The sequence below is a fragment of the Mauremys reevesii genome, linkage group 3 (genome assembly GCF_016161935.1).
Source record: "Mauremys reevesii isolate NIE-2019 linkage group 3, ASM1616193v1, whole genome shotgun sequence".
In the NCBI taxonomy this organism is placed as follows: Eukaryota; Metazoa; Chordata; order Testudines; family Geoemydidae; genus Mauremys; species Mauremys reevesii.
The window spans coordinates 81,435,110-81,455,204 of NC_052625.1; the positions used below are offsets into that span (position 1 = coordinate 81,435,110).

General features: G+C 48.0%; 1 protein-coding gene across 1 annotated transcript in view; it reads right to left on the reverse strand.

Annotated features, from left to right (window-relative positions):
- The window catches only part of TSNAX (translin associated factor X), a 44,430-nt gene extending 40,548 nt beyond the window's left edge, over positions 1 to 3,882 (reverse strand). Inside the window, exon 1 of the mRNA XM_039532899.1 lies at positions 3,579 to 3,882. Coding sequence (XP_039388833.1) covers positions 3,579 to 3,594 — 16 coding nt within the window. The 5' untranslated portion in view covers positions 3,595 to 3,882. The remainder of the gene's footprint in view (positions 1 to 3,578) is intronic.
- Between the last annotated feature and the right edge of the window lie 16,213 nt (positions 3,883 to 20,095).

The window sequence follows — 20,095 nt, forward strand, 5'->3', positions numbered from 1 at the left end:
AAATAAAATTAGGCATGCACATGCGCACGCACACACAGATATATGTACAGATGCCCCCCGGGTTATGCAAACCCGATTTATGCAAATCCGCACTTACGGAAAAAGTTCCGGAAGCTAGAAATAGGAGGGGTGGGGGGTTGCGTAACTGTCGGGTATACGTTTCCGACTTACGCAAAATTTGAGGAGCGTCTGTATATATATTTTATAGAGGCATAGAGCTAGAGATAGATATACATACATACATATATATAAGGTCTGATCCCAGCAACCTTTAACCAACAAAGTATGATGAGACTGTGCAGGTTGCAGAATTGATTCCATAGCTTGTAAAGTGTTTTGAAATCCCTCAGAATGAGTGGAACCATATCTTTATAAAATTATTACCACTGTCTCACTGTACCTCTTTCACCACTGAACTTTGGTCTTTGGAGACAAGAAGGAGCAATTTAAGAAGGCAATTATTGTTCAGTGTATTAATTTCATCTGTTGCTTCACATATCAGCTCCCTATGCTCTAGCCACTCTTATCCTTGTCTCTCCTCTCACTCATCTATGTGATGTTTTCCCATGGGTTGCTTCCTAGAGCTGGACCCACGTACCTCTTCCAACACACCAAATGTCCTCATTCTTCTCTTTCAAATCCCTCCTCAAAACCCATTTCTTCTAACTTGTATTTTACTACTAACTTCCACTCCTGTACTATGTGTTCCTCTTGTCTTCCCACCATCTGTGCTTAAGACAAAGCACAATTTAGGATTCACTTACTGCACAACACACATTGCTATATCTTCATTTTAACTTCTACCTCCCTTTCCCTACCTCCTTTTTGTAAGATATTTTCATTTTTATATTTAAATGATTGAGGCCCAGATCCTAGAAACACTTATATACCTGCTTAACTTTATACATGCGTCTAGTCTTCTTAATTTTCATTTTTTTAAAAGAAAGCAATTTTAAGTTACACACAGGATTTTAAATGTTTCAGTTTAACTGTTTATTATCCCAAACCAAAAACAGAATGTGGACATAGTTATTTTCCAAACAAAGACATTGACGATCAATATTTCCTTCACATCCCTGTCAGAAAATTAATTCAGGGTTCTGTTTTTTCTCCAACAGTTGAAAAGATCACATATATGACCATTACAACAGTGCAGGGTGTGACGTTGCACTCCATATGCTTTATGAAAATATGCTTATGAATGTGATTATGATGCAACTGGAAATGCTTTATGCAAAAGGTCTCTTGTAAGGTATCATTACAAAGCTTATAATCTACCGAGTGTGTTCATCCTATTTGTTTATAGTTAGGAGAATAAGATATAAACTTGTATTACTGATGTAAACATATTAAGTGGAAGCATTAAGGGTGCTTCAGAATCAATGAACTGTAAATGGCTCTGTTTACTTGCAAACCTTCCTGTGTACCAGCCCAGGAACAATGGAGGCTGGGGTCTCACAGGACATGTGACCATGCCACATGATATTGGAATCCATCTTAAATCTGGTACTTTTCCATTTAGAAGGAGGAGTGGGGACCCAGAGAGACAAAAGATTCCTGCCTTGGGCCAAAGCTATAAAAGGGGGTGGAGCAAGACAAAGGCTGCCAGTCATGAGAAAGCCCCTGCTTACCACCTAAGATGTCTGCTGGAACTAACAAGGACTGTACCAGGGGAAAGGATTGGGCCCAGACTACGAAGGAGTCTAGTCTGTGAAAGAAGCTTATTGGAACATCTCTTAGGGTGAGATATTACCTGTAATGAGTACTAGACTAAGACTTGCGTGTTTTGTTTTATTTTGCTTGGTGACTTACTTTGTTCTGTCTGCTATTACTTGAAACCACTTAAATCCTACTTTTTAATACTTAATAAAATTGCTTTTGTTTATTAATAAACCCAGAGTAAGTGAGTAATACCTGGGGAGGCAAACAGCTGTGCATCTCTCTCTATCAGTGTAATAGAGGGCAGACAATTTATGAATTTACCCTGTATAAGCTTTATACAGAGTAAAACAGATTTATTTGGGGCTTGGATGCTATTGGGAGCTGGGTGCTGTAGGCAGGTAACCTGCCAAGCAGTTTTCATTTAAAGCCTGCAGTTTTTGGGGTATGGTCCAGACCCTGGGTCTGTGTTGCAGCAAGCTAGCATGTCTCTCTCAACAAGACAGGGTTCTGGAAGTCCCAAGCTAGCAGAGAAAACAGGCTTAGAGGTAATTTCAGCATATCAGGTGACAGTCCCAAGGGGGTTTCTTTGACCAAACCCATTACACAGGGATTGAAGCTCTCTGCTCTACTCAATGTCAGATACATCACCCACCACCAGCTACAGGAAAACCACAGGCAACCCATAAAAGGGATGGTTAAACCTACCTACCACACAAAGTAAACTCACAACCTGAATATTAATATATATATATATATATATATATATATATTATTGAATTTTTGTTTTTTTAGCTCTTAACTCCATTCCACAGTTGAAGAGAGGTGATGGAAGTGGTTTGTATGGATACCTGGCCCAAAACAGAGCTGGCAGGAAGCATGCTGACACACTGCACTATGAAAAATGAAGTCACCAGCACAAACACTACTGTCTTCTAAGCCCTGGTCTACACACAGATTTTGTATTTGTATAACTATAACAGGGTGTGGGATTTTTTTCCTGATATATTTATGCCGCATGGCTCCTAGGTCCGATGCAGATACACCACTCTAACTTAAAAGCAGCAAAGAGTCCTGTGGCACCTTATAGATTAACAGACATATTGGAGCATGAGCTTTCGTGGGTGAATACCCACTTCATCAGATGTATTCATCCACGAAAGCTCATGCTCCAATACGTCTGTTAGTCTATAAGGTGCCACAGGACTCTTTGCTGCTTTTACAGACACAGACTAACACGGCTACCCCTCTGATACTTGACACTCTAGCTTAGTGCCCCCATAAGCACATTTATAACTGTGGCCACAGCTGGGGAGCTGCCCCGCTATAACCCTACCAGGAGAGCAGTGCCACGCGGGGCAGACAAGCCCTGGGGGCTCAGCTTGGGGAATGAAAGAGACCAGAAGGCGACGGGCCAAGCAGCAGCGCAGGTGACTGCAAAGGGGGGGGTCGGGGGGGAAGGTGTCTGTACCCCCGGGTTGCTTCTTTGCGCTCGCTAAAGGTTTCCTCCCTTTAACAAGCTGTTTCGCCGCTTCTTTTTGGCGGGCGGCAGTCCGGCCCCCGCACCGCGCTGGGCCCTGGTGGGCTGCCCAGGCGCCGCGATGGGGACCGGGGCTCCGGGCACTAGCCACAGCGCTCAGCGCTCCCCCGTGCAGCTCCGCTGAAACCCGACGCCGGCAGGGGCTGAGCGGGAAGGGGCCTTGGCTAAACACTCGCCGCCCGGAACGTGAGCGGAGCCTCCCGCCTCCCGCCAGCGCGACCCCGGCGGGTGGGGCGAGACCTTCGCGGCCCGGGGGCGCGCAGGCTGCTGCCTGCCCCGCTGGGGGGAGGGGACCCGCCGGGGCCTTCCCAGCCCCGGGAACAGCAGCTGCGTCGTGACCCCGGGAGCGGGGGAACCTCTGGCGCGAGCCCGGCGTCACCTTCTTTGCTGCTCATGTTCCCTGCGGCCCGCGGGGGAGGCAGCGCCCCGCCCCTCTCTCTCTCACGCGCGCGCCCGGGCCCAGGCAGCCGCCGTCGTGTCGCCGCCGCCGGGAGTCTCGAGAGCTTCCAGGCTAGACCCCAACCTTAGCCGCGCCGTGAGCCCCGCTCCGTCGGGACCCCCCGCCAGGTGGCTAACGCAGGCGCCTGACACCACGCCCCCACTTGCGGGAGCCAACCCCCCAGTGCTGCCATAAAGCGGGAAGTGGTCAGAGCGGAGACGTCGCCGCAGAGGGAAGGAATCGGCCTCCCTGTTTGCGAAAGGGTTAGGCCATGGAAACCAGTCATGTTTCCAAACAGGCATTCAGTTGAATGGCTAAGGAGTCTCACGTGCAGGAGCCTCTCTAAGGCCCGATGAAACCGGTGTATTATGGGAAATGTAGTTCTCTGCTGTGAACGTGGTGAACTACCTGGACGAAACGCCAGCAGCGCAAAATTCAAGCCTGGCATTTTCCTTTCTAAGCAGAAACTAGCTCAGGAATTCTTTCCTTCCAGGATAACGACCGGCCCTGTCGCCTTGGCAACGTTTTAGTTCTTAAAAAACCCACGAATTAAAATGTTTCACTTTTACCAATTTTTTTAATCACCTTTTAAAAAACCTTTAATCTGCTTTTGCAAAAAATACTTTTATTTTTTCCAAAAGTGCCGCCAGATAAAAAAAATATATAAAAACCAAGGGGAAAGTGAGAGTGAAAATGCATGAGTTGTGAAACGCATCGCATCCTCACAGAAGATCTGGAAAACTGGAGTACCATTAATCATGGTTACTCCAACCCATAAGCCCCGAGTCCAAAAAGTTAGTGGGTGCTTAGCACCAGGGGCGGCTCTAGAAATGACGCTGCCCCAAGCAGCGCGGAGCGCTGCGCCGCCCTTCCCCGGTCCCGCGGCGGGTCCCGTCTTCCCGCGGCTCCGGTTGAGCTCCTGCCGGCATGCCTGCGGCAGGTCACCGGAGCCCGGGACGAGCGGACCTGCCGCAGTCATGCCTGCGGGAGCTCAACCGGAGCCGCGGGAAGACGGGACCCGCCGCAGTCATGCCTGCGGCAGGTCCGCTCGTCCCGGGCTTCGGTGGACCTGCCGCAGGCATGCCGGCGGGAGCTCCACCGGAGCCAAATGCCGCCCCCCCCGGGAAACGGCTGCCCCAAGCGCCTGCTTGGCGCGCTGGTGTCTAGAGCCGCCCCTGCTTAGCACCCACTGACAGCCAAGATTCTCTTCCCCCTCCCAGCACCTCCCATCCACAGGTGACCCCAGTGATCAACTCCTCCCCCACTCTCCCAGCACCTCCTGCACACAGCTGAACAACTGTGCAGGAGGTGCTGGGAGGGAAGGCCCGGGGAAGAAGTAGGGACAGGATGCACTCGGGGAAGGGGGCAGGAAGGGGTGGAGTGAGGGCAGTGCTCCCCCCTCAGGTAGTGAGGAAGTTGGCACCTATGCTCCAACCGCACTGTCAAATAACACCGGAGTTCCTCCTGAGCAACCCCCATGCAAAGAACTGCCTGAATCAGGGGTTGCAGGTTTGTAGAAATTTTGGTGGTGCCCAAAACCTGCCCCCGCAAACTCCGCCCCCCCCCACCTGCCTAAGGCTCTGGGAGAGAGTTTGGGTCAGGGGAGAAGGTCTGGGATGGAGACCCTGGGCTGGGACAGAGGATTGGGGTGCAGGCTCTGGGACGGAGTTTGGGTGCAAATGGGGTTAGAGGTTGGGCTCCGGGAGGAAGTATGGGTGGGGAAGGGGGTCTGGGTTGCAGGCTCTGGGATGGAGTTTGGGTGCTGAGTGCAGACTCCGGATGGGGGCAGGCTAGGGTTACCATATTTGAAGATTCAAAAAAGAGGACACTCCACAGGGGGTGCTGGCCCCGCCCAGAGTCCACCCCCAGTCCTCCCACGCTCCACCCCTACTCTGTCCCAGGTCCTGTCCCCTCCCCGCTCGGCCCCACCACCGCACCCCTCCTCACCCCCTGGCCCGCCCCTGGCGTGCTGCGTCCCTCCTCAGTCCCCCCCCCCCACCGCTCACCTCCTCTCACCTGCCCCTCACCTCCTCACTCCCCTGCCAGAAACCCCCAAGCCCACCCCCGGAACCCCCACCTGCCGCTGGCTCGCCACTTGCCTCCTCACCCCCACCCTCCCGCCTGCTGCTGGCTCTCTCGATGCTCGCCTCTTCACTGCCCCCAGGGCAGGTGCAACCATTTAGGCAAACTAGGTGGCTGCCTAGGGCGCCTAGTGGTTGGGGGAGCCTAAAAGCCCGCTCAGGCGAGGAGGTGAAGTGGAGGTGAGATGGGGCGGGGGGTGGCGCACAAGGGAACTGCTTCCCGCCCCAGATCACCTCCAGTCTGCCTCCTCTGCTGAGCACACAGCCCCTGCTCTAAGTCTCCTCCAATCGGTGCCGCAAGCCTGGGAGGGGAGGAGAATTAGAGCGGCGCCAGCGTGCTCAGCAGAGGAGAGCTGGGGCGGGCTCCCCAGGCAGGGTTAGCTGCCGTGGGGGGGAGTCTCCCTGGGCGGGGTTAGCTGCTGGGAGGGAGAGCTCCCCAGGCGGGGTTAGCTGCCACGGCGGGGGGCTAGCTGCTGCAGGGGGGGGGCTCCCCGGGCGGAGGGCTCGGTTAGCTGCTGTGGGGGGGCAGAGTTAGCGGAGGGGGGGGGCACAAGGTGGAAGTTTCGCTTAGGGCACGAAACTTCCTTGCACCGGCCCTGACTGTCCCCATCTCCAAAACCCTCTGACATGCTGCCTTAAGTTCAGGAGCTCCTCTGATCAGCAGTCAAAGCTCTCAAAACCTTGGGGCTATCACTAAAAGACAAGTGGCAGCGGCTGTGAGAAAGCAGTGGGGTCAAAAATCAAGATCTGATCACGGATCCTACATACCAACCATGTGGCTTCATAATGCCACGTAAGATATGGATCACAGTGAACTGCATCAGAACCTCATATGGGCATTGAATTATCTGCTACCTAACTGGAAAATGAAGGACAGCCTGGTATGTGAATGTGGAGAAGACATCCAAACAATGGAATATCTAGTGAACTGCTACCCTCTAAGATCCTTCTGAAGAATGACAGCCTTATCATTTTGCATCACTGAAAGCCATACAGCGGATGACAAACTGGGATGTCAACCTTTAATATTGCTTTGTAAGTTTGCCATGCAAAAGAAGTAGTCCTGAAATTGTGTTCAGTGGTACCATCTGCTATCTATGTGCTTATCTGGATCCCATCACTGAAATAGCTGAGCATCTTGCAGTTATTAATGGATTTGATCCCTATTTTACAGATAGGGAGCAGAGGCACAGGATAGATTAAATTTAGGGCTATCAAGCGATGAAAAAATTAATCATGATTAATCACACTGTTAAACAATAATAGGATACCATTTATTTAAATAGTTTTGGACATTTTCAAATATATTGATTTCACTTACAACACAGAATACAAAGTATACAATGCTCACTTTATTTTTATTACAAATACTTGCACTGTAGAAAAAAGATGTATTAGGTGAATTGAAAAATACTAAGTACAGTAGTGCAACATCTTTATCATGAAAGTTCAACTTATAAATGTAGATTTTTTTTGTTACATAACAGCACTCAAAAACAAAACAATGTAAAACTTTAGCGCCTACAAGTCCACTCAGTCCTACTTCTTGTTCAGGCAATCACTAAGACAAACAAGTTTGTTTACATTAATGGATGATAATGCTGCCCGCTTCTTGTTTGAGATTACAATACAGTACTTGTATGAGGTGAATTGAAAAATACTATTTCTTGTGTTTGCCATGTTTACAGTACAAATATTTGTAATAAAAAAATAACAGTATAAAACAAACATTATCTACTGTGCATACTGTGTTGTAATTGAAATCAATATATTTGAAAATGTAGAAAAACATCCACCAATATTTAATAAATTTCAATTGATATTCTATTGTTTAACAGTGCAATTAAAATGGTGATTAATCACATTAATTTTTTTAATCACAATTAAGTTTTTTTGAGTTAATGGTGTGAGTTAACTGCGATTAATTGACAGCCCTAATTAAATTACTTGCCCAATATTACACAAAGTTTCTGGCTCAGCCAAGAATTGACCTGGAGGCCCAGTACAGTGCTTAGCTGCTCTTATACCATCCTCCATACCCTCAAGTTTTTTTTATTGTACACAGTATATTAAATACATGTGTGCTGGGTGTGTGATTAGATGTTTGGGCAGAAAGGAGCAAACAGGTTGCGCAGGGCATGGAATGGGGCAGGACCCTGGCTGGAACAGGGGCAGGGCTGTGGGGGGGGGGAGGCAGAATGGGGTGGGGCTGTGGGCGGGGCCGCAGGCAAAAGGAATGGGGAGGGGCCTCCCCACTTGCTCTGGCCCAGGGCCTTAGGAAACCTTAATCCATCTCTGTTTGCTGCTTTCCCTATCTTTCCATGCCCCTCTCTTTGTCCGTTCCACTCCCTTGCACCAAGTGTAATGAATGTTCTGGCTCCTTCCTTCCAGACTAGCTGAGCTGGAAGGAGGGGATCTAGCTGGTGCAGGGCACTGTGTGTTCAACACCCAGCCAGTAGAGGGCTCCATAATCCCTAGAGAAAGCACATCCTGGAAATCACAGGCGACCGGCTTTGGCAGAGAACCAGGGTGTGAGCAGGAGAAGCAGGTTGGAGGCAGCAGCCTGGGAACTGGCTTGTGGGAGTAAGTAGCAAAGCAGTTTGCTCCGATCTCATCTTTCACTTCCACCTCTCAAAGCCCTGGTCTACACTACAGGGTTAGGTCAAATGTAGCTGTATTAGGTTGATTTTATAACACAAGCAACCCTGTTCCGTCGACCTAAAGGGCTCTTAAAATCGACTTCTGTACTCCTCCCCGGCGAGGGCGGTAGCACTAAAATCGACCTTGCTGGGTCGAATTTGGGGTAGTGTGGATGCCAATCAACGTTATTGGCCTCCGGGAGTTATCCCAGAGTGCTCCAATGTGACCGCTTTGGACAGCACTTTCAACTCCAATGCACTAGCCAGGTTCACAGAAAAAGCCCTGGGAACTTTTGAATTTCGTTTCCTGTTTGGTCTGCGTGGTGAGCTCAGCAGCACAGGTGACCATGCAGTCCCCCCAGAATTGCAAACAAGCTCCAGCATGGAGTGAATGGGAGATACTGGATTTGATTCCTGTACAGGGAGAAGAATCTGTGCAGGCAGAATTCTGATCAAAACGAAGAAATGCTAATATATATGCCAAAATCACACAGGGCATGATGGACAGAGGCTACAACAGGGACACACAGCAGAGCTGCATGAAAGTCAAGGAGCACAGGCAAACCTACCAAAATACAAAGGAGGCAAATGGTCGCTCCGGGTCAGAGCCCCATATGGTCCACTTCTATGATGAGCTGCATGGCATTTTAGGGATGTACCCTACCACTACCCCATCACTGTCCGTGGACACCTGCAAGGGGGGAGTTTCATGCCACACGGAGGAGGATTTTGTGGATGAGGAGGAGGAGGAGACTGTGCAGCAGGCAAGTGGTGAATCCATTCTCCCCGGCAGCCAGGACCTTTTCATCACCCTGGAGCCAATACCCTCCCAAGGTGGGATCCCCAACCCTGAAGGCGGAGAAGGCACCTCTGGTGAGTGCACATTTGTAACTACAGACAGAGTTTAAAAGCAGTTGTGTTTAATGTTTGATTTGCCCTGAAGACTTGGGATGCATTCACGGCCAGTACAGCTACTGGAGAAGTCTGTTAATGTGTCTGGGGATGGAGCGGGAATCCTCCAGGGACATCTTAATGAAGTTATCCTGGAGGTACTCTGAAAGCCTTTGCAGAAGGTTTCTGGGGAGGGCTGCCTTATTTCATCCTCCATGGTAGGACACTTTACCACGCCAAGCCAGTAGCAAGTAGTCTAGAATCATTGCAGCACAAAGCATGGCAGCGAATGGTCCTGGGTTTTGGTCACATTCAAGCAACATTCGGTCTATATCTTTCTGTGTTAACCTCAGTAGAGTGATATCATTCATGGTCACCTGGTTGAAATAGGGGAATTTTTGTAAGGGAACAGTAAAAGGATCCTGTTCATGCTGGGCTGTTTGAGCTTGGCTGTCATTCCTGAAAATAGCCACGCGGCAGGGGGAGGGGTGAAGGGATCATCCCAAATAGCCACGCAGAAGGGTGGGGGGAGGTGTGTGCTGCACATCCACCCGAAAACTGCAGCCCCTCCTTTTAAATGGCAAACCCAACCAGTATTGCTTGCTATGGGAAAGGAGGGCGCTGCAGTTTGAAAACATTCCCACATGTTAGAAAGGCGTTAGAAGCCAAACCTGCGTACCCTTTGGCTTACCACGGCTGCCTGGAAAGCAAATTCTGTTGCCCACCCATGTGTGATGTCTCAGTATAAAAGGCAAAATGCGACCTTGTATCTAAAGCACATGTGCTGTCTGCTGTGAATTGCTTGATTCACTAGAAAGAGTCTCCCTTTTGTTCTTTGAAATGTATCATCTTAAATTTTACCCCCCTTTTTATCCCCCCGCAGGTGCAATGTTTCTATGCTCCCCCTATCATCTCTGTCCCTGAGGTTATCGCAGATTAGAAGGCGAAAAAAACCGCACTCGCGATGACATGTTTTCCAAGCTCATGCAGTCCTCCCGCACTGATAGGTCACAGCTGAATGCATGGAGGCATTCAGTGGCAGAGTCCAGGAAAGCATTAAATGAGCGTGATGAGAAGAGGCAGGAGGCGATGCTGAGGCTAATGGGGGAGCAAACGGACCTGCTCAGGCATCTGGTGGAGCTGCAGGAAAGCCAACAAGAGCACAGACTGCCACTGCATCCACTGTACAACTGTCTGCCCTCCTCCCGAAGTTCCATATCCTCCTCATTCAGATGCCCAAGAACATTGCGGGGGGGGAGGCTTCAGGCACCCAGCCACTGCACTCCAGAGGATGGCCCAAGCAACAGAAGGCTGTCATTCAAACAGTTCTGATTTGTAGTGTGGCTACAATAATCAATGTGGCCTTGTCCTTCCCTCCTCCCCCACCCCCACCCCACCCCACCCCACCCCACGTGGGATACCTTGTCAGTTATCTTCCTTTAAAAAAAAAAATTAATAAAGAAAGGATGCATGGTTTCAAAACAATAGTGACTTTATCTCCTTTGCCAGCTGTGATCGAAGGGGAGGGTAGGGAGAGTGGTTGGCTTACAGGAAGTTAAAAAAAAAATCAAAGGGGGCAGGTTTGCATCAAGGAGAAACATACACAACTGTCACACCGAAGCCTGGCCAGTCATGAAACTGGTTTTCAAAGCCTCTCTGATGCGCAGCGCACCTACCTGTGCTCTTCTAATTGCCCTGGTGTCTGCCTGCTCAAAATTGGTAGCGAGACGATTTGCCTCAACCTCCAACCCTGCCATAAATGTCTCCCTCTTACTCACAGATATTATGGAGCACACAGCAAGCAGTAATAACAATGGGAATACTGGTTGCGCTGAGGTCTAACCTAGTCAGCAAACAGCACCAGCAGGCTTTTAAACATTCAAAGGCACATTCTACCACCATTCTGCACTTGCTCAGCCTATAATAGAACTGCTCCTTACTACTGTCCAGGCTGCCTATGTATGGCTTCATGAGACATGGGAGCAAGGGGTAGGCTGGGTCTCCAAGGATAACTATTGGCATTTCAACATCCCCAACAGTAATTTTCTGGTCTGAGAAGTAAGTCCCTTCTTGCAGCTGCTGAAACAGTCCAGAGTTCCTAAAGATGCGAGTGTCATGCACCTTTCCTGGCCATCCCACGTTGATGTCGGTGAAACGTCCCTTGTGATCCACCAGTGCTTACAGCACCATTGAGAAGTATCCCTTGCAGTTTATGTACTGGTTGGCAAGGTGGTCCAGTGCCAAGATAGGGATGTGTTCCATCCATCGCCCCACTACAGTTAGGGAAACCCATTGCAGCAAAGCCATCCACTATGACCTGCACATTTCCAAGTGTCAGTACCCTTGATAGCAGAACGTCAGTGTTTGCACTGACTACTTGAATCACAGCAGTCCCCACAGTAGATTTGCCCACTCCAAATGGATTCCTGACTGACTGGTAGCAGTCAGGCATTGCAAGCTTCCACTGGGCTATCGCCACTCACTTCTCAACTGTCAGGGCAGCTCTCATCTTGGTATTCCTGCACTTGAGGGTGGGGGAAAGCAACTCAGAGTTCCAGGAAAGTGGCCTTACACATGCGAATGTTTCGCAGCCACTGGGAATCACCCCATACCTGCAACGCTATGTGGTCCCAACAATCTGTGCTTGTTTGCCGGGCCCAGAATCGGCGTCCCACTGTATCAACCAGCCCCACTGCTGACATGATGTCCTAATTGCCACGTCCTGTGCTTTCAGGAAAATCTGTGTCCATGTCCTCCTCACAATCATCCTCGTGCTGCCATCTCTTAGCCAGGTTCTTCACATACTGCAGTATAATGTGCGAGGTGTTTACAATGCTCGCAACAGCAGCAGTGAGCTGAGCGGGCTCCATGCTTGCTGCCTGCATAGGTAACCCAAGAAAAAAGGTGCAAAATGATTGTCTGCAGTTGCTTTCATGGAGGGAGGGAGGGGAGACTGATGACATGTACCCAAAACCACCTGTGACAATATTTTTGCCCCATCAGGCATTGGGAGCTTCACCCAGAATTCCAATGGGCAGCAGAGACTGAGAACTGTGGGATAGCTTCCCACAGTGCACTGCTCCGTGAGTTGATGCTAGCCGCGGTAGTGAGGACGCACTCCGCCAACTTAATGCGCTTAGTGGGGACATACACAATCGACTGTATAAAATAGATTTCTAAAAATCAACTTCTATAAAATCGACCTAATTTCATAGTGTAGACATACCCAAACTCGTACTGCTGGCAAGGGTCCAGCTGTAGCCATAATAGGAGGATACAGAGCAGTGTCCAGCAGGCAAGGGGTCAGTAGAGAGGGGTTATGAGTATTTTACCTTGTTACCCCTGTTACTGGACTACCTTCGGGGGCTGAGTTAGGAACTATAGTTTTGATCTTTACAGTAAGTGGTCAAGTCCTTGTGCCTTTATTTGCACTCTTTATTTTGCCAGCCCTGTAGAGCAATCCTCTCTTCTGTTACTGATTTGAAACATAGGAGTAATTATGGGAACCCACCAATGGCTGGAGCTCACAGAGCTCAAAGTGCCTATGGCAAGCACCTCCATGATTGTGGTACACAGAGCATCCAGAAGGGATTGGTGTACCACAGTCACAGCGATATTCTTCAGTAGGATCAGGTACACCATTAAATCATCCCTGCCTATCCTTCACCCCCGTCCCCCAATACACACACATTTATTCCCATAGTACATTTATGTACGGGAAAAAACCCACAAAAATGTTAAAAAAATCATAAAATGTGGAACTTATATGTTTGCAAATCATCGACCTGATCACTCTGCTTGTATGTTGCATCTCTTTTTTTATGTCCTTTGTTTACTTAGACCCTGATCCTGCAATTTGTTCCAAGTAGGTAGATCCTGTGCCCGAGCAGAACCCCATTAAAGTTGGAGGTCCACCTGCATGAAACAATTTACAGGCCTGAGTTTTTAGATGGTAAATTCTTTGAGATAGAGCCTGCTCTTGCTATGTATGTACAGTATTTAGCACAATGGGGCCCAATCTTGTCTGGGCCTTTGGGTGATGGATGAATAAAAAATAAGTAATATAAATAATAGCAAACTTTCATGCTCTGAGAGACTACCCAGTTATAACATCAGAAAGAAAATAGCTCAGCCAGATTAAGATGGTAACAGTAACAAAGCTAGGATATAAAACCCTATGGAAAGTCTCTTAAACAGTTAAATAGGAGTTACCAAAGGCTGGTCTCTCCAATTGTCTGGAACAGATACACAAATCTGTCATTTTACTGCCAGCAGCCAACCACCCTACCTAGCTGGTCAAGTTACACTTGTGATGCTTGACTCCAGCGCTTTTCAGAACTGCTCCAAAACCTAACAAAACCTTTCCCAAATGCCTAAGCTGTGAAAAACAACATTAATAACATGTAACAAATATAAGTAAATCCCGGCAGCAGATCTTCCCCAGCCCTGATTTGCATATTGGGCTATTTAGCAGTTTTAATCCCTGGAGTGCCATCTAGTGAGGAGCTAACTATATATAGTAACACTATATATAGTAACAATCAAATGTGGAATAAGTGTGTTCATCTTGTTATTGCTACAGACATTTAAGCATGACCTTCTGGTTTGGAAGAAGTACAAAATTGCTTTCAGAAAAAAATGCCTTCTCTTTTTACTATTCTGTTTCCCTGTTCTCTACAGCTGTTCAGACCAAAACCAGAATGTTTTATGTGATGTTCCTTCACCAGGAGACTGGGAAGAATATTGGAATTAGAATATTTTATGGCACTCGGAAGTTTTCAGTTGGCCTTAGACCTGGGGTTCTCACAATACATTTTTTGGTGGCCTCAGTATGGCCACCAACTCTTGCTGGTGGCCGCTATGACAATTTTTCTTGAAATATTTAATTTTAGGAAAAACATAAATATGCACCTATACATTTGCAAATCATTATAATGTATTTATGTAGGGTTTGGGGGTTTTTTTGCAGACAATAAAATGTACAGTTCTCTATTCTTTACTGGACTTAAACAGAATAGAAACAGAAATGAGGTGCTTTGCACATTCTTGTCTTTTGTTGTTGTTTCTTTTGTTTTTGGTTGCTTTTTTTAAAAAAAAGATTTGCTAGCTAGTAAGTCTGCTGCTGCAAAAAGTAATATTTGTATGTTTGTTAATATCACTTTTTATAGCAGACTTCCTTGCAAGCTGGGAGGCTGTGAAAAGTGATATTAACAACCGTACAAATATCAATTTTCATAGCAGACTTACTCAGCCCTGGCAAGCCAGAGGAAAAATTAACCCCTGGATGGGGAGGTTGGTAGGGAGACAGTGAGGGCCAGGGGCAATGTGGGGGGGGGGGGGTGTCCAGGGCCAGAGCCTGCCACCACACAACTGGAGCCAGAGGAGGCTGCAGGGGCCAGGAACAATGGTGGGGTTGAGCCCAGAGCCGGCACCCGCTGCCATGTGGCTGGGGTCCAGGGCCAGAGCCCAAAGTCCCATGACTGGAGCCTGCCACCCGCCGCTCTCAGCTGAAACCCAAAGCCCAAGCCTCACCACCCCTGGGAAGGTGGGAAACTCATTGGCTGCATGCTCATACGGCGTCTGTGGCTCCACATTGCGGGAGGGCCCTTCTGGTGGCCCTGGGGGAAGAGGTACTGCTTTGTGCCCCTGCCCCAGTCACTGCCCAGGAGGCTGTGGCCACAAGAAAAGCCCCTGGTGGATGCATTTGAGAAACGCTGCCCTAGGCAGTGGAGTTTTGATCCTCAGAGGTGCTAAGCACCTTCATCTCCCACTGATTTCTGAGAGCATCTCAGCCAAGAGCTGCTCAACCTTGCGTGACTTCGTTGGGAGGTTTGCATGAGTAAGGACTGCCTATCTAGGGTTGTCCTTTAACTGTGGTGGAGACAAACTACAACCCTCTAGTTTGCAGCTGGCTGCTAGACATCTGTCTCTCTCCCTCCTAGCTGTAAGTATTCTTACCTCCTGTTATATCTCCAGCAGGTTTTCTTTTCTTATAACTGATGAGTATGGCATAGTCACTTACCATTGTAGGAACTGAGGGATAACAGGACCTGGGGCAGTAGGTGATAGCTAAGAGGGAGTATTGATAGTGGTGCAGAGTTGTTGTTTTGAGGGTGGGGTACAACAGAGTTTCCTTGGGGATTCAGGGCCAGATTAAGACAAATTCTGTATGTCTGTGTCTAAGACCCCAGCTCCTGGAGTCTCATGATGAGATCAGAATCTCAACTTTAATTAAAAAAAATTGTTTCCAACTCTTATGAGTATGAAGAAAAGCTTGAAAACATGGACCAAATATAACTGATACCCATCTGAGTGTGCACATGGCTTGAAACAATGGCTCCAAGGGGCATGACCTGCCCCATTCATTGTAACCCTGAAATCTGCTGCTCTAAAGAGTGCCATACCAATAACATCCCAACAAAGGGCTCATGGGGGATGGGGAGACTTTCTTGCTGCCATCCTATCATAGCTCTGATGGGGAGGTGTCAACTGAGGCTACCTCACAGAGTGCCCTGCTCAGGTGAGTGTGAGAGGAGTCCTCCCTTCTCTATGAAAGACCAGATTTCTGTCTGACTGAAGATAGCAGAGGAGCAGACAAAGTTTGCCCGAAGAGGAGTGGTGCCACTGTATGAGGGAAGGGCCATAGTGTGCAGGCAGGGCCAGGGGGTTCCATGTATAGTGTGTTTATGCCCTCAGATTGCCTTAATCCAGCCCTGTGGAGGTTGAGGGTTCATTAGAACCAGAACTGCCAAGAGTAGGTCTACCCTGCAATTAGACACCTGCAGCTGGCCCGTGCCAGCTGACTCAGGCTGCACCCTCCCCCTCGCAGGGTCCTAGAGCCTGAGCTCCAGCCCAAGCCTGAACATCTATATCAAAACTGCCCCTTAGCCCGAGCCCCATGAGCCCAAGTAAACTGGCATGGGTCAACCGCAGGTTTTTAATGGCAGTATAGACATACCCCAAGTGAACTTGCAGGGTTTAGTTCACTATAAATGGACATGCAGAGTTTGCATAGGCTTAAACAGATTTGTAACACACTTGCATGGTTGAATCACCCTTATGCAAATCTGAAGTTTTTATTAAAGTTGCTGCTCTCATGGTAGCACCATTAGATACACTACATTTCAAATCTAGCTATCTTTTTTTTTCTTTTTATCTCACTGCACTGTACGCAAGGAGAGTGATGATGTGATGTTGCCTTGGAGATGGAGAGTGTAAGCATAAGGCTATCTATCATACTACTGAAATGTTCACATCAGGCAGTGCAACTTCGGACGTTTAAACAAATAATTGAGTAAAATGAAATGGCAAAAAGTGTATGACGCTGTCACAAGGGAATCATGTAAACTGTAGTCAATGTGCAATTCAAGGCTGTTGCTTGACCTAGAAGCCTTGCAGCTGGTTGACAAAAGGAAATGGGAGGTCAGTCAGCTGGTCTCTGGTTGTTATAACAACAACCCGTTATGTTTTTCAGGCAATTGTGATGCCCAGAGCCTGTTGGCAGTTGCAACCAAAGGTTTGGTTTGGGGGGGTTGTTTTTTTTTTGGTTTGGTTTTTTGCCTTTCTCCTCTTTAACTGGAACAGTTTTTGAAAATTATAAAACTTTTTTCAATCACTTGAAGTAGGGACTTCCCTTGGAAGCCATGAATTCCCACCCTCCATTGTTACAACTCTGTGCAAATAGCTTCTGGGGAGGGTTAGCAAAATGATTTTTGTTATACACCCGAGACTTAGCTGACTTATAGCCAAACTATTTGCTTGTGTATGTGCGCCCGTGTACCAATATTGCAGCAGCGCGTGTGGTGAAGCTCTATGCCAATAGGAGGGGAGAGAACTCCCCCATCGGCATAACAAAACCACCTCTGCGAGCGGCAGACACTGTGTTGGGGGTGGGGGGGTGTCTCTCACCGATATAGCGCTGTGCACTCGAGCACTTATGCTGGCGTAATTTATGTAGCTCACGGAGATGGTTTATTCACATGCCTGAGCAACAAATTATGCTGGCATAAGTAGTAGTGTAGACATAGCCTCAAAGAGGGAGAACCTTTAGGTTTCCTGCAATCTCCTGCTGCAGAAGTAGACCCAATTCATTCTTTTCAATCCTTGTTATTGGCTTACACTTTCAAGACAGTTTTGGCAAGTGATCAGTTATAAATAACCTACCCATATGGGAAGTTTCTTCCTAGGCCCACGTAACCAGGGCAGCCCAGAGGATTCAGGGGGCCTGGGGCAAAGCAATTTTGGGGGCCCCTTCCATAAAAAAAGTTGCAATACTATAGAATACTATATTCTCGTGGGGGCCCCTGCGGGGCCCGGGGCAAATTGCCCCACTCTCCTCCCCCCCCCCCCACCCCGGACAGCCCTGCACGTAACTAATGTTTGGCTTGTGGATAGCTGGGTGGTACTGGCTGTCTAACAAAGATAACCCTTCAGTCTACATTAAAAAAATGCTACAATGGAATCAGGAATGAGAATACAACATTAACCCTGCATCTGGAGGCAAATTGGTTTCTCTCATCCCTACCAGTAATTGCACCCATGCACCCTTTATCCAAAATATTCATTTGGCACTGACGTTAAATCGAGGTTAACAAAGTCAGACAAAACAGAGTTTTTCAAAGTGTGATTTAAAATCCCTTCCCCTCTCCCTTGCTCAATTTTCTGTCTCTTGACTCTTGTGATGTCATAATTTCACTAGTTCTCCTGTTATCATAGGCTTTGTCCAGACTAGTGTTTGTCCTCCTGTTGTAATTGATTGCCAATTGCTCGTTAAATGATTGTAAATGCTAATCTAGACACTCTGCAAATGTTTGTATCAGGACATGGGGGTTCAGCCTCAGGCAAACCACAAAACTTTGTGCTCCAGAACAAACATTTGTGGAGAGCCTCAGTTATCAACATAATTAGCATTTACGATCAATTAGCTCAAATTATAACAGGACCAATTCTAGTCTAGACAAAGACAAAGCATAAATCCCTCAGGCTAGACAGGACATGGTTTTTTAATATAAAAAGAGGCCCCATAAATATATCTTTTCTCCCAAAAAAAACCCAAACAAACACACAAACATAAAATAGCTAGGCCCTCAATCTTCATGTCTTCTTTACACATCCGAAAAAATGAAACAAAGGCACAGTCTCAGTTATTGCCCATTTACAGATCACCTTTAAAAATGAAATTAACCCTTACATTCCTAATTCCCCAAAATCAGGGTAACCGCTGACTTTGTGGGGCTGAAAGACTGGATCTGGGTGTGAAAATTTGTCCCTTTCTACCATTGCATGTACCATACATAGAGGACAGAGCGCAGAGAGCACAACAGAAAAATAGGTTAGGGTAAAAGAAAGTCCATTAGGGGAAAGAGGCCCTCAAAAGACCCATGTATTGAAAATAGCCATGGGGTTGGTTTAATAGTCAAGATTTTTTAAATCGTTTGAGTGAGATACAGTCCCACTTAAAAAAAAAATCACACAGCATCCAATTTTTAAAAAAAAAAAACCACACACATACTTGAGGCTCAAACTATGGTTCTGATCCTGATATTACTCTCTCAGGATCAATCGTGGATAATCTTCACCACCCACTTCCCTTTTGGGGAAGCAATGATTCAAAAGCTATTCAAGGACTGGTATAGAATGTATGATGCAAATTTAGGTCATTTGATCAAGAGGTTCCCAATATATGTCCTCCCCCTGCATTATGAGCATCTTTTAATTTTCAAAATACCCTAAAATCCACATGCATAATGAGATTATCTAGGATATTGGTATGCCACAACAGAGGCAATGGTGCAAGTTTGGAGTAATTTGGTTCAAGTGTTGCTCAGATACTGTCCATCCCTGCCACAATAAGAAGATTTTAATATTCCAGTTGCTCTAAAACCAACATGCATAGTGAAATTACCTTGAACAGTAGTATTCCACAACTGAAACTGAGATAGAAGGGAATTGCAATTGAGATGAATGGGTCATTTCACACCACCCGGAGCTATTGTGTGAGACTATTAATCTCTTTGGGGTGTCCTATTCATCTGAGCACACCCCACTGAGGTGAATGGGCTATTCCACACATCTACAGTACTCCTGTAATCAGGGGCGGCTCTAGAAATGGGGCTGCCCCAAGCAGCGCGGAGCGCTGCGCCGCCCTTCCCCGGTCCCGCGGCGGGTCCCGTCTTCCCGCGGCTCCGGTTGAGCTCCTGCCGGCATGCCTGCGGCAGGTCCACCGGAGCCCGGGACGAGCGGACCTGCCGCAGTCGCGCCTGCGGAGCTCAACCGAGCCGCGGGAAGACGGACCCGCCACAGTCATGCCTGCGGCAGGTCCGCTCGTCCCGGGCTCCGGTGGACCTGCCGCAGGCATGCCGGCGGGAGCTCCACCGGAGCCAAATGCCGCCCCCCCGGGAAACGGCCGCCCCAAGCGCCTGCTTGGCGCGCTGGTGTCTAGAGCCGCCCCTGCCTGTAATGCAGAGGGCAGTGTAGAGTCCCTTCCTTGGCAGTAGCTCCCTGAACTGGATAGGACACCTGGGGCTCCCCGCTATTCCCTTTGCTGCCTCCAGCTGGAGGGAAGAGCTGGTAGCTAAAGTGGCAGATCATTCCCCTCCCACAGGTGCCCTCCAATCATGGCCCCCCACTAACACCTCTTCCTCAAGAAACAAGGGAAAAGAACTGCTCAAAAACATGGTTAATGCAGGCTTTGTTTACACTACAGGGCCTTTGCCACCAGCATAGCTATCCCCTATTGCAGACATAGGATAAGCCGACAGGATTTCTATCTACATAGCTACATCACTTCGCCAAACAACATTAGCTAAAATGACAGAACCATTCTTCTCATAGTGTAATTGTATCT